The sequence below is a fragment of the Marmota marmota genome, unplaced genomic scaffold, assembly GCF_001458135.2.
Source record: "Marmota marmota marmota unplaced genomic scaffold, marMar, whole genome shotgun sequence".
Classification (NCBI taxonomy): Eukaryota; Metazoa; Chordata; class Mammalia; order Rodentia; family Sciuridae; genus Marmota; species Marmota marmota.
This window is the reverse complement of record NW_025999842.1, coordinates 11014595-11029356: the sequence shown is the minus strand read 5'-3', so window position 1 is coordinate 11029356 and position 14762 is coordinate 11014595. Positions and strand designations below refer to the sequence as shown.

The following is a 14762-nucleotide window of genomic DNA, read 5'->3' as shown; positions in this document are numbered from 1 at the left end:
TAATGATGATAGCCAAGAAGTAGGAAAACAAATATTTATCAGTTAATATATAAAATTTAGTATTTTCATACACGATATTATTTGGCAATAAAAAGAAATGAAGGACTGATTCATAATATACATGGGTGGACTTTGATAACATTGTTAAAGAAGCCAGTCACAAAAAATTGTATCATACGGATTTGTTTATATGAAATGTCCAGGTTGTTCTGCCTAGGGCCATGGGTAAGATGGAAAAGTAGCTGGTGAATGGGTGTGATATTTCTTTGGGGGTTTATGAAAATGTCGTACAGTTAGATTATGGTGCTAGTTGTACAACTCTGAATAAACTATGAATATGCTCAAATGCATTCTAAATATACAGTATATGAATTAGATCTCAAGCTGTTAAATAGCATTAGATGCAGGACTAGAGACATACTAACCCCAGGAGATACTCTGGAATTTTCTTGAAAAATCCTTCTGTATAAACCTTCAAGATTGTTGGGGTATGTTCTTCAGATGTGTCATAGTTTGGTAGTCAAAGAACTCTCTAAAAAGACCACTGGGAATCTGGATCTTTGTTGAAAAGAAAAGAAAAAGAATTTATTGAACACACTGAAACACCAAGAAGAGGAAAGATTTTAGGCAACTTCTGGATGAAATGTCCATAATTGCCTTTTAACATCCTCACAGAAGGACATAAATCATTAAGGAATATCCTTGGTGCATTAGATTCTTCTCCTGTAACAGGAAAAATTTAAGAAACAAATATATTATAGGCTGAGGATATAGCTCAGTGATAGAGTGCTTACTTAGCATGCCCAAGGCCCAAAGTTTAATCCCCTTCACTAAAAGAGAACTATATCCCCAAAGTTGACTTCAGGACACTTTTGAAAGAGGTTTAGTTTATAACATACAATTAATTTAGTGAAAGACGCTGGAATTGCCAGTCTACAAACTGAAGTCCTCCATTCAACAGAACAAAACTAAGAAGTGAATCAAAAATATGACCAGCACCTGAAAGATGTAGACAGAATTTCACCAGATGATGCCTGTATTGGACTGTATGCCAGAAGAGAGATGTGAACTAATGGTACATATCTTGCCAAGGTCCACCCCCACCTCCTGGAGCTTCAGAGTCCACAAAATATTTCTGAATACCCTTCCACAGAGGTAACCTACTGATTCAAAAAGCTTGCCTGAGCCAATAGGTTTATCAACCTGTTGCAAAACCATTTGATATACAAAAGCATTTGTGAAGAGTTTCTGTACAGAGAACAAATTGGAAATAATTTGTGTGACATGGTTGATATACATAGCAGATATAGGCAGTCTCTAATCCTGGAAATTTTAAAAAGTCACACAGTGTTAAAGTCTGACTTTTGATGATACTCTTCCTAAAGATGTGCATGCAGAATACTTTTAAAGAACACTTGTGGTTTAAATTTGCAAATTGGAAATTAATATTAGACTCCAAGAAAATCTGTGGTTTGGAGGTTTTGGCAGTACTCGGCATTGAATCCAGGGACTCTCTGCCAATGAGTTCCATCCCCAGGCTGTTGTATTTTGATAGTCTCACCAGGTTGCCCAGGCTGGCCTTCAACTTGTAATCCTTCTGCCTTAGCCTACCAAGTCACTGGGATTACAGATGTGTACCACCACTCTGGTTTAATTTTATATTAAAGCAGATAAAACAACTGGAAATTGAATTCTTATTTTCCAGAGGCCAAGATTAACTAACATCCATCCTTTTACTTACCTTTATCTCTAAAGAACAGTTCTTTTCCTTTGTGCACTTAAGTCCTTTATCCCATCTGTATTATTGGCCAACTCTTGCTGTTTAGCCTAAGAGGAGATTCACTTAGCAGTTTCTTCTCAAGTGTGAAACCACAAAAATTTTGGCCAGAATAGAATTGCTGGTGACACATTATGAAGTGATCTTTATCAGTATTCTGGATAAACCTTTCTGGGTGTCTTCTATAAACTGTACTTCTGTGTGAAGATTAAATTTTCCTTCCTAAATTTTAAGAAGTTTGAATTGGGCAGGGTTGTGCACACCTGTAATCCCAGTTATTCAGGAAGTTAAGGCAGGAGGATCATGAGTTCAAAGCCAGCTTCAGCAATGGCAAAGTGCTAAGCAACTCAGTGAGACCCTGTCTCTAGGTAAAATACAAAATAGGGCTAGGGATGTGGCTCAGTGGTTGAGTACTTGAATTAAATCCCCAGTACCAAAAAGAAAAAAGGCCAGCCAGGGCAAGATGGTGAGATCTTGTCTCAAAGTTTAAAAATTCAAAAAGGCTGAGAGTGTACTTCAGTGGTATAATGATTGCCTAGTATGTGTGAGACCCTGGATTCAACCCCCAATGGGGAGATGGGGGAGGTTTAAGCATTTAACCTATAATAAACCAATCCTATTTAAAAAGTTAAAGTACAAAAGCTTTGTAGCATAAGAGAAGTGGTTAAGGCCATTTTGTAAGTTTGACCTTATAAATTAAATTCATGGCACAAGCATTGCTATGTGTATGCCTGTAGACACACAAGTGACTTTCCAGTAACTGAGGAAAGCAAAACATATTCTCTGCTGTGTGAATTATTGCAGTCAAGCCAGCAGACACTCTTGGGAGAGGCAGAGACCCATCCCCTCCTGTCTCTATTATAAAATAGCTTAAAAGAAAAGCAAAGCAGCCCAAACCTACCTTTTAAAAACGAATTGTGTAGAAATTCCCAAAGAGGATCAAAAACACATTATCATTGGAAAACTAAAATCACCACAGGTTATTTCCTTGCTTGAATCAGGCTTTTAGGAAATTAGGATTAAATTTGCTATTTTGTTTACTGAGTAAATCACTCCATGTATATTACTGTCTTTTGCCTAATGTATTTAAGTTAATACACACTTGAGTGTTTCCCCTTAAAAATCACAAGTTTTATAATAAAAGTTCCTCTAAAAGGTCATTGTTTTTTAAACTGGTCTGTCTTTTAAATTTTATGACTGGCTATTACAATCTTAATTTCACATGAAGAAATGTATTTAACTTTTAGGAACAGTTTATCAAAAGGTGTAACATCTTGGTTTGCATGTTATGTAATTCTACAGATGTTTTATTCTTCCCCTTTGTTCACTATTTTCCAAATGGTCAACAGTTGTTTTAAACACTTAAGATTACACAGAGAAATCTTAACATGTAGTTTCGTTTTGATGCAGTATAGCTGATCTCGACTTTAAAGCAGATATAATTGCTCTAATTTATCCTTTTATAGACACAAGGTAAAGTGTGGCTAGGTAAAGGCACTCTTTCAAGAATCATAAAATTAGTCAATCACAACAAATGACAATAAAGGTAGTCACGCTTTTCATTTTTTTAAATAAGGAGTTTAGGATCTATAGAAGTAAAAACTATGTTTAACGCTTGGAGGAGACAAATTCAAGATGATAAAAATATTAAGGAGAAGACAACCTGCCTCTCAAGTATGTCAACATATGACTCAAGAAAGGATATTGACATGAAACACCACTTCCTTTATTTTGGGCTCCCAAAATCAAAAGTGAGATTAAAACTAATATATTAACATGTTTAATCTATTAGATATTTAGTATACTCAATGCAGTAATGCACTAACAAACTTTAAGAACTACTATTATATAACTTTTCTGTTTTAAATCATTTTTTCCCATAGTGACTGAAAGTTTTAACCTTAGTTTGAAACATAACACTTTATAGCCTGTCATGTAGGTTAACAGTTCCTTCTTTGGAACAAAATACAGTTGAGGTATTTATTCATTTTAGCAGATAGCACGGAGGGAATTTTTTTTAAGTACACACCAGATCTGCATTTAAGTTTTTGTCAAGGTTAAGGAACAAAAATAGGCCTAACTCAGTGAAAGAAAAGCGCCATTGCACTGATGTTGTCATCCCTGTGGGTTTTAGAGGCTGACTGGTCTATTCGCTTGGGAGAGGCAGAGACCCATCCCTCCTGTCTCTATTATAAAATAGCTTAAAAGAAAAGAAAAGCAGCCCAAACCTACCTTTTAAAAAACAAATTGTGTAGAAAGTCCCAAAGAGGATCAAAAAAACATTGTCATTGGAAAACTAAAATCACCACAGGTTATTTCCTTGCTTGAATCAGGCTTCCTTACCTTCCTTGATTTTCTTCCACAACAGTGTCATATGCCAGCTAGATCCAGCCAGACTAGATCCACTTGACCTTTCTCATTCCTCCCTAGACTAACTACAAACAAAAATACCCAGTTCACAGTGATAAGTTGCTGCTTCTGATGGGTAGGAGGAATATAATGGAAACACTTCCTCCCATCAAGGCATTCTATGGTCTAGACAGACTTGATAGATCAATTAAAATTTTTTTTCAGCATTTGTCAACAAGGATACCTTTTAATAGGAAGTGTGTGTGTGTGTGTGTGTGTGTGTGTGTGTGTGTTGCTGGGGATGGAATCCAGGGCCTTGTGCGTATGAGGCAAGCACTCTACCAACTCAGCTATATCCCCAGCCCTGATAGGAAATATTTTTATGAGAGAATGCCTCCTGTTTGGAGCATAATTTCTTGAGCTGTTCAGGACTTCATCTCTGCTTTGAGTGTTAGGCAATTCCCAGTATATGGGTGTATATGGAGGAATGAATAGTGATATCTTGTTGCAAATAGATTTAGAAAACTGAAGGTACCATCTAGCTGTGCAAGTGTGATTCTGCATTAGAAACAAATAGGGAATTGAGAGGAGAGCCTTCCTAGGAATAGTCCACAGGAATCCGGGGGCTGCAGGGAAGAACTGCAGACAAGCTCTCACACACAGGAAATCAGCTTGGAATAATATCCAGTTCATTCTGTATTCGGGTTACATAACAGTGGCACATATCTACTGAATTACTTTTTTTTTTTAAAGGAATGTTTATATCCTTGGAATGTCACTCTAAGGGGAAAAAAAATAAAATAAAAGTTTCCCCCACCACCACCAGAGTGTTCCATGCTAAAAAGTCACTATCTTCTTTTTGGCTCAATGAGCAACATTTTATTCACAATTATGGCCAACAGTTACCAGGTTCCTATGGTTATAGAAATGAAGTTTCAATGCACATGAAGAATTTTGAGGAGATGCATATAATCCCACATTCCCAGGGACAGAGCTTGGAAGAGAGCTGAATCCAAAGTTTCAACATAACCAGGCTACTTTTACAACTTTATTTCTGTGTTTATATTTCATTATGTAGCAAAAGTAAAGTCTTCAGGGCTCCATGAAGCTAGGGAGTAGTGGTGTCTAAATCTAGTTACTGAATTACTTGCCTTCACATTATCACTGCAAAACAACAGAAAGTATCTGAGGTTCTTCAATGACAGGACTCAATTCAAAATGAAATACTTTCAAAAAATTTTCTTATTCCTACAAAATGTACACCAAAAATCTCAAATTCAGAAAGGTATTCTAAGGTAACTGGGTTTTATCATGTATAGGTTGAAGTTTCCAATAATTGTTATAGGAATGGTTTTTTCCATTAATCAGCTGACTGATTAATCAACCGTTTTGGCCGAAAATACAAAAAAATGATCAAATGATATGAACTTTACTCATTCAAGTTCATTATTAAACATTCTCAATGCTATTAGCCAATTACTGAGTATTTAAATAAACTCTTTTCAAGGAATTTTAAGATATATCAGATCTTATGACACCATGAAAATCTCTTCCCACAAAATCCTCAAAATCTGATAAATTTTCACCTAGTTAAAACATCAACATTTTGGGAATTACAAATTTGAGAAAGGAGGTTTTGCACATCACAGAGTTACAACTCTTACATAAAAGACACTCCTTTCTAGGCACAGCAGGTGGTTGACATTTATATGAATGACTACTTGAGTTCATAAGAGTTTTTTTGTTTTTTTTCTTCCACTTTTGAACTTCAGGGTTTAGGTTTACACATCATTCCATTTATTAGTGGGGCTGAATTAATCTGAGCTTTTGAACTTCAAATGAACCTGGACTGAGGTTTAGAGTTTATAATGTAACATGACACTAAGCAAGCTCCCCTGGTTTCAGGTTAATTGTTGAAGACTTCATATCTTCAGGGCATAGGAAGCATATGTCTGGCACACTTCAGAAATTATTGGGTTTTTGTTTTTTTTTTTAAAGGCAAGTCTGCTATGTGCACAAAAATCAACTCCATAGGCATAGCTATTCCGTTGTTGCAAAACTGGAAATTCTCAAGAATCCTCTCTTGTTCTACCTTCCAGGTCCTAACTTTCTTTCTGCACTTTAGTCCTTAGTTTAGCAAGTTCCTCTTCTAAACTTTTTATGTGTTCCTTCAGTGTGGCCTTATCTTGCTGGGCTTTCTGATTGGCTTGGCTTCGTGCTTCTTCAATCTTCCTCTCATACCATTTTTCCATCTGGGTAGAAACAGCTTCAAAAAAATACTGGGTAAGCTCCAGGGCTTGGGAGGTGTCTCGAATGTGGGGGGCAGTCAGTTCACTGCCTGCAGCTGGTTGCTGCTGCCCACAGTGGGTGCTAGGTGCTGGTTGCTGGGCTCGATGCCTCATCTGCCCACTTTTCCCAGACTTCTTGGTTTGAGTGCCTCTGTTGACGCAAGGCCCAGCCTGCTGATCACATCTGGCTGCCTCATTCAGGGGTAGCAGTGCTGTCTGGACCTTGGCATTCCTCAGCCGGGAGCCTGCACAGTCAGAGGAAGATAGCTCCTGCTGGAGTCTCTGAGCAACAGTGGAATTGAGGGCCTTTTCCTTGGGCCTGACCACCTGAGAGGAGCTGTCAGAAGCTGCTGCTGGACCTGCAGTCACCACTGATTGATCCACACCTGGTTTCAGAAGGAAAGAAACATCAGAGCAAACCCACATTCAACAGACGCATGGCAGTGTGATAGCATCTGTTTGAGAGTCCTGGAAATCCTGAAACCACAAGTCTTCTCAGTCCACACCCATCACATGCAACTTCTCTGTGGTTTTGTTTTCATGTTTTTGTCCCTCCCTTCCACCTGTCTCCCCTGATTATTAGTTTGGCTTATGAGGACTTTTGTGGATTCTTGACAGCCACAATGGTGGCATCCAGTTTTAAAATTTGCTGGCCTTGCCTTTAGCATCTTCTCAATCTACCCAAGAATGCTCTGGGTCTCATTTCCTGATGCCTAATGATGACAGTTCACTAAGCATCTCAGAACAGAAAGGGCATTTTCTATGAGAATATTCCCCTTCTCCAATTTCTGGGCCATAAAATCAAAGTACCAGTTCCTTAGCCCAAGTTCCAATTCCAAAACTGGTCCTCTTCCCAAAAGCTCCATAATAAGCTCCATAATAAGCTCCATGACTACTCCTGGAATAAAAAATTTGCCCATGATATTTCCTAGTATGTCCGCACAAAGACAAAACCACAGTCCCAGACATGACTGTGGTAACACAAAACATTGGGCTTCCCAAAGGGCCCCCAGTGAGGCCTAGTTACCAGACACTGAGTGACCTCAAAATTTTTATTGAGTATTACACTATTTAATGTAAAGGTGTTTTGCTTGGAGCACCTATTATCTATTACCTGAGGCAAGTTCAACACATGAACTACTGTTTAATAAGGCTTTGTATAGTTGGACAGAGGCAAAAAAAAAAAAAAAGTCAAGGAGAAGAAATGGGGAAAAGGCACAAAGGACAAGGAAGAGAGACCTGCTAAGGAGACAGATGGTCATCCATCACCCCTCTATTTGGGGTCCATTCTGACCCCATTCCACATTGTACCTAATACACTGTTATTCCTGATCAATAACTCTTCCATTCCTTCATTCAAATAATGTTTGGGTACTAAAATAAGACCACTTGATTACTTTCTCAAAACTGAGCATGTAGTTGTGAGCAAAACATGGTCCTTGCCCCTAAAGAGCTAATCATGCAACCTGGTGTTTTCTATAGCCCTATCAGAAGGACTACTGCCTTTGAGGCAGGAGAAAACAAGATCTGGGGCTTGCATTACCTTTGGACAAAAGGGCTCTCTCTGTATATTGGTTACCTGTAGAGGATTCACAAGTAGATGGTGTAGATTTAGCCCTGGAGGCCCTAGAATCTCCAGAAAGCTTCAGCTCCAGATTCTGAATCTTTAACACACACCAGGTTTTTAATTCATCCACCAAGGACATCTAAAAATAAATAATAGTATAGAAAAGAATGAGGTGAATTTGATATATGGTTTCTGAAATTTAGCAGTAAGAATAAATTCTTTAGCATTAAGAATGAACTTGTATATTATGATAGTTGAGGTTAACCATTCTGACAAACCTAAAAGTTGTAGATTACTCATCCACCTTCAGGCCATCCCTTGCATCCAAACTGACAGCTATCTATATCTTAAGCAACTTACAGTCACCTTAAACAAAGCTACCCAAATCTTCTGAACCAAGCATTCCAGGCTGCTGAGAAGCATGAGCTCTCGCACATGAGTATTTGTTCCATATCTATAGTCCTAGGTAGAGAGTTAACTCCCTTAGGGCAGGAACCATGGTCTTGTTTGAAAATGTATAATGGCCCAATGAACCCCAAATACATAGGACTGATTCCTGGCAGAGATGACCTTCCCCCAGCCTGCTCAGTCAGTCCCTACCAACTGCCAGCATATTCTACAACAGACACAAACTACAAGTTCTTTGCTATTAACTTCATTTTGGGGTGGCAAAAATAACATGCTATGTAATAAAAATGATTTTCAGGGCTGGGGATGTGGCTCAAGCGGTAGCACGCTCGCCTGGCATGTGTGCGGCCCGGGTTCGATCCTCAGCACCACATACAAACAAAGATGTTGTGTCCACTAAGAACTAAAATAAATAAATATTTTTAAAAAATGATTTTCAGGAGTCCCAGGCTGAGTTTTAATGATAGGCCAGAATCTTTTAAGTCAGTAAACATGGTGAATCATAAGCAAAGGACTGACAGATACTGGTTTTTACCTGTCGTTTCTCTCCCTCATGCTTCTCCGCATCTGAGTGTTGCTGCAAACGATTCACACACTCTGTTCTCTCTGCCGAGAGTCGCTCAACCATCAGTTTGTCCAGAACTCGCATCTGGGATTCAGGGAGAACAGTACATGCTGAGATGATCAAAGGCTAGGCCCTGGCCTCTCTGCTCTTGAGAACATGCCCAGCAGGGTCCAGAGAACAAGAAGAATTCAACTCCTCCTCCCATTAGATTTTCATACAGTGTTCATGGAACTCTAGCTGTTCAAAGTTCCTGAGCATATTTCTATAAGGTCAATGTTGTTTCTTTTAATCATTTATTAAAGTCCTGAGTTTAAGAGACTATGAATACATAGTAAATACACAACTTAAGCAAATGCAGACCTTACAAGCAAACAGGAATTTTTCTGAGTTTTTGGACATTATTTCCAAGATTGTTATTAGGAAAAACTGTCTCTAGAAGTACAAAGCCGCTTCCTTATCCTACCTTCATAATAAAGAAAATATTAACAGCTGATTAAGAAGTAGCAAAACAAGCTGAACATTTGGTATTTTCGCCCAGTTTTTCAAATGAGCAGGAATTTTTTGGTAATTCATAAAAATAGAGCATAGGATATAGAAAGTGTTTAAGATCGCTGATGAGACCTTAGAGAACCACTTTTAGATTACACCTTCTGGACTCCCTTCCATCCTGACATTTCCCATGGGAGCCCAATAGCAGCAGTGCCAAACCGTCATCACCTTCTGATGGTCCAAAGAAAAGAATGGAACTACTGTTCGCAGGAACCAGCCCATGAGGCCAGTTGACGAGTTCCTTTCCTATCAGCGACATACATGGCATTCTACATGCAGGTGTTCAATTTTTTTTTAAAGAAATATTAGCTCTAGAGCTGGGGTGAGCACTTTCCATTTCATCTCTTCAGTCCCATACTGTCTGTGAACAGCTCTCATCCTGTTCCCAGGATAAGCCTACTCCCCCACTTGTGTCTCCCCAAGAGCAGCCATGTGTACTCAGAACTTGTCACAGGCCACAGTGACCTGGCATAAGAAAGATCCCGACTCACACGGGGCACTGTCCTGCCATGTGGAGTGTGTACTGACACTGCACCCCAATCTGTCACCTTCCCTGACCTTTAGAGAGCTCCCTGAAATAGCTAGCATTTGTCTAATACAATCCTTCGTGGGTGAGGCTAGCTAAAACAGTCTTAGCTCATGTATCATGGTCCCAGGAAAAGATGTTTTTAATGGCTTCTCCACAATACAAATATCAATTATATCTCTAAAATATTCAATCTTCAGACTGGGGTTGTGGCTCAGTGGTAGAGTGCTCACCTAGCATGCATGAGGCACTGGGTTTGATCCTCAGAACAACATAAAAAAAATAAGTAAAATAAAGTTATTGTGTCCATCTACAACTAAGTATACATATAAAATATTAAATCTCGCCAGTAAACAGAAAATGAAACCTAAACAGTAAAATATCCTGAATTTAACAAAATTATGGTAAAAATAAATAATGGCTAAGCTTTAGACAAAATTCAACACTGCTGGCAGGATACAAACTAGTACAACCTTTCTATTAAGTAATTTGCCAACATTTATCAAGAGCCATAAACATTAACTTTGGACTCGATTATCTTAATTCTGAGCAAAATAATCTGAGAAGCAGTCAAAAAAATATGCATATAAATGTCCACCATAGCATTACTATATGAAAAGTCTATGGGCTGGGGTTGTGGCTCAGGAGTAGAGAGTGCTTGCCTAGCACGTGTGAGGCCCTGGGTTTGATCCTTGGCACCACATGAAAATAAATTTTTAAAAGTCTAATAAAAAGAAAGAGATATGTTCTATTAATATGCTGGAATATTGTGAAGCTGGAATATTTTGAGAAAATTTTCATAACATAAAATTAGTGAAAAAAAGCAATAAGCAAGATACTATCACTCCCTGGGCACAGTGGTACATGTTTGTGATCCCAACAACTTAGGAGGCTGACGCAGAAGGATTACCAAGTTCAAAGTCAGCTCCAGCAACTTAGTGAGACCCTGTCTCAAAAATAAATAAATAAATAAATAAAAGAGCTGGGGATGTAGCTCAGTGGTAGAGTGCCCCTGGGCATTGCAAATAAATAAAAACTATTCCTTTGCATGTAGTAATAATACACAGCCATTAAAAAGCACACCATAGCTCCACATGTCTGGGGCATATTACTAGATTAAAAATAAGGCTGCCAAGAAAAAAGCACATGATTTCAATTTTGCTTAAAAATGATCATTACAGGGGCTGGGGCTCAGTAGTACAGCACTTCCCTAGCATATGTGAGACACTGGATTCAATTCTCAGCACCACATATAAATAAATGAACAACATAAAGGTCCATCAACATCTAAAAAATACTTTAGAAATTGATCATTGGGGCTGGAGTTGTGGCTCAGTGGTGGAGTACTTGCCTAGCATGTGTGAGGCCCTGGGTACAATCCTCAACCCTGCAAATAAAAGATCCATTTATAACTAAAAAATAATTTTTTTAAAAAAAACTGATCATTATAGAGTTTATAATCTATATGAGTAAAACCTATGGGAGATGAAAGAGATCTATGGGGAATGTCATAAAGATACATATTTCTGTAATGTAAATGGTTTTTCCAGTGCATATCTTATTTTGTATGTTTTTTCTTTTAACTGAAAACTCTTATCACACATTTCTTTAATTGCAAAGGGTGCACATACCTTTACAGTTGAAGAATATGGGAGTTAACTGTTTAGCCAAGTGATCAAACTTAGTATCATTGATAATCAAATATCCTGACATTGTATGCCTGTAGATATGAGGCAAGTTGAAGTTTACACGATTAACTATATTCCTTTTTTTTTTTTGAGAGAGAGAATTTTTTAATATTTATTTTTTAGTTTTCAGTGGGCACAACATCTTTGTTTGTATGTGGTGCTGAGGATCGAACCCGGGCCGCACGCATGCCAGGCGAGCGCGTTACCACTTGAGCCACATCCCCAGCCCGATTAACTATATTCCTACAAGAATACCTGAACCAAAGTAGCCATCTAGACCAGCAGTTCTCAAACTTTAGCACATGAGGGCATCACCTGTAGGTCTTGTTGACACCCATGTTGATGGGCCCCACCCCAATTTTATTCACAATTCAATCCAGTACAGTAGATCTGGAATGAGACCCAAGAGTGTACTCACCATGCACCTCAAAGTCCTCAGAGGATGCAGGTGTTGGGATCACATTCTATTGTGGGAGGCCATCCTCACATGTGATTTGAGTTACCTCCCTGGCTGGGTGAGAGGTGCTTAAACACAGCTGTGTCTAAGCCATTCCCCACCCTTTCCCAGTTTCAAGGGCTTGTCCATGCAGAGGCATGCCTGGCCACTGATCTGAAGACCCAATCGCCAGCCCTGACCATGGGATGATGCCCTCCTTAACCTTCATTGGATGGGATTTTCCCTTGAATTTTTTGTTCCCCAATAAAAGCTCACTCCCCGGCGTGCTCTCCCTCTCTTGCTAGTCTCTTCTGTAAACCTTACCACCGCATTAGGTGGCTGGAAGCGGGAGCTAGGAGAAGCCGTCTGGGAGCTGGGGTTAAAGGTAATGAGAGTCTGTCTCTATAAAACTCACTAGTAATTTCTTATGCACCAAACCTTCTTTTATGAAGCTTGCGCTCTATAATTAAATAACTTTCAGTTTACAGAAATACAGGGATAAAGGAACAATTTAAATACTACCACAAAGAAATTACTACACAAATTCAGAATGTAGAACATCCTATAAAACAACTGTCCTGGATACTTAAAAGAGTTAATATCATGGGGGAGAAAAAGCTCAGAGAATTGGGGCTGTTCTAGATTAAGCAACCACAGAGACTTAACAGTCAAACGCATACACATGAGTCTTTACTGGATTCCAGAGTAGAATCAAAAACAAAAACAGATAAAAATATGTCTTGGGACACCTAAAGCCTATAATCCCACCATGAGGCTGACGCAGGAGGATTCCAAGTTCAAGGCCAGCCAATTTAGCAAGACTGTCTCAAAACAAAAAAGAAAGAAAGAAAAAGGGCTGGGGATTTTTATAGCTCATTGGTAGAGTGCCCCTCTCTGACATCCCATCTGATACTCTCAGGGCAGAAGAATGCTAAGACCCCCTTCTCTCTCATTCTCTCTCTTTTTTTTTTAATGATGTGGGGAGAGTGCAAGGGATTGAATCCAGGGCCTCATGCTTGCTAGGCAAGGGCTCTGCCATTCAGCTCTATCCCCAGTTGTAAAGTCTCTGGTTTTATTTTCTGCCAGGACACCTAGAAATAAGGAGGCTAGCCTTCCCGCTTACTTGGTGCTGGGTCTTACTCTCCATATGCCCCAGCTTGGTGTTCATTTTATCCTGCACCGATCCCAGCTCTGCCTTAATCTCCTCTACCGTTGCCTCCAGCTGATTCTCCAGCTTGTTGATCAGAGGTTCACATCGACAACCGTTTATTGGTGCCTAAGAGGGAAGAGGAAAAAATCTGTCTGAGGGCTGGGGATGTGGCTCAAGTGGTAATGCGCTCGCCTGGCATGCACGAGGTGCTGGGTTCAATCCTCAGCACCACATAAAAATAAAGATGTTATGTTCACTGAAAACAGAAAATATTAAAAAAAAAAAAATTAAAAAAAAAAAAAGAATCAGTCTGAGTCCTTTGATCCAGAAGGGCCGGCAGTAGACCACAGGGATACAGATGACAGAAGATGAACTCATCCCTGTCCTACAAGCTCAGCTTTGGGTCCAGCAGACACTAAGAAGATTGAAGGTAAGACACGGTCCCTGTCTTCAAGCTGCTTTTTGTCACTCTGGGACCTCAGGATGGAGCAGAAGGCCCTGTAAAGGCACCCTGCTTGACAGAAGCTAAGAGGCAGGAGCATACGGCACCGTTTAGCGAAAATGCCACCTGGCTTGCCTCCTAAGCCCGTCCTTACCAAGCCAATGTCTCAAGGGGCCATCAGACCCCAGGAATAGAGTTAAATAAAAAATCTGGCTGGAGGCCACTGGTCCCAGTCCCAGCAGGCTGTGCAAGTACCTGCATCACTTTGCCATCCTTGCCCCGGTACAACGTGTAAAGCTGGTATGCCCTGAACTCATGGGGTGGTGGTGGGGACGAGCACCGGTGCCGGCCCCTCTTCTTGGGGTGGTGATGTGTGTGTGAGCTCTTCTGGTGTCCAGGCTGTTGGTCTGCTGGTGGGGTGGGGTCAGACAATGCTGACACCTGTGGGGAAGGAAGAGTCAACACCCCTGAGCCCTGGGACATCTGTAAGAGTAACACCCAGACAATGGCTCCCACCTCCCCAGCTTTTCAGCAAAGATGTTTAACACAACCAAAATTTAAAAAAAAAAGAATACCAGCACATTCACCCCGAGTCTGAAATGAGCCAGACTTAATGTCTATGTTCTGGCTCAGACCAGCAGGCCAGGTAAGGTTCCTTCTTAGCTGTTGGCTTGATGAGCCCCAGGAATGCCCCCAACCTCCTCCCTCTTAGCTGTTTTCAGTACCTGCTGACCTTAGGCCTTGCCTTTCTCCTCCTGTCATCCTTGGCTCTGGGTTCCGGGGAGACTGACAGAAATTCATCTCTGGCTTCCTCTTTTCTGAGTACAGCCTGTTCACTGCTGGGGCTGTCCCCTGCTGAGACACTTCCCTACAGAGAAAAAAAATCCCAGAATCCTGCTCTGCTTGCTCCTTCAGTTTTTTTTCCACCAACAGGGTAAAACTGCTTGCAAGACTCCATCCAGTAGGAGACCCAGGGGCACCTGATGCTTACACGAACAGGGAACACTGCTCAGCAGT

The 14762-nt window shown here is 40.0% G+C and overlaps 1 protein-coding gene across 10 annotated transcripts in view; it reads right to left on the bottom strand.

Moving 5' to 3' along the window:
- Positions 1–2959: 2959 nt before the first annotated feature.
- Ankrd6 (ankyrin repeat domain 6) overlaps positions 2960–14762 on the bottom strand; it is a 189341-nt gene continuing 177538 nt past the window's right edge. For all 10 annotated transcript variants that reach the window (XM_048808567.1, XM_048808659.1, XM_048808609.1 and 7 more), the window contains 6 exons: positions 14479–14613; positions 14001–14186; positions 13277–13429; positions 8925–9038; positions 7994–8120; positions 2960–6800 (listed from right to left, as the gene is read on the bottom strand). In XM_048808567.1, coding sequence (XP_048664524.1) covers positions 6229–6800; positions 7994–8120; positions 8925–9038; positions 13277–13429; positions 14001–14186; positions 14479–14613 — 1287 coding nt within the window. In that variant the 3' untranslated portion in view covers positions 2960–6228. The remainder of the gene's footprint in view (positions 6801–7993; positions 8121–8924; positions 9039–13276; positions 13430–14000; positions 14187–14478; positions 14614–14762) is intronic.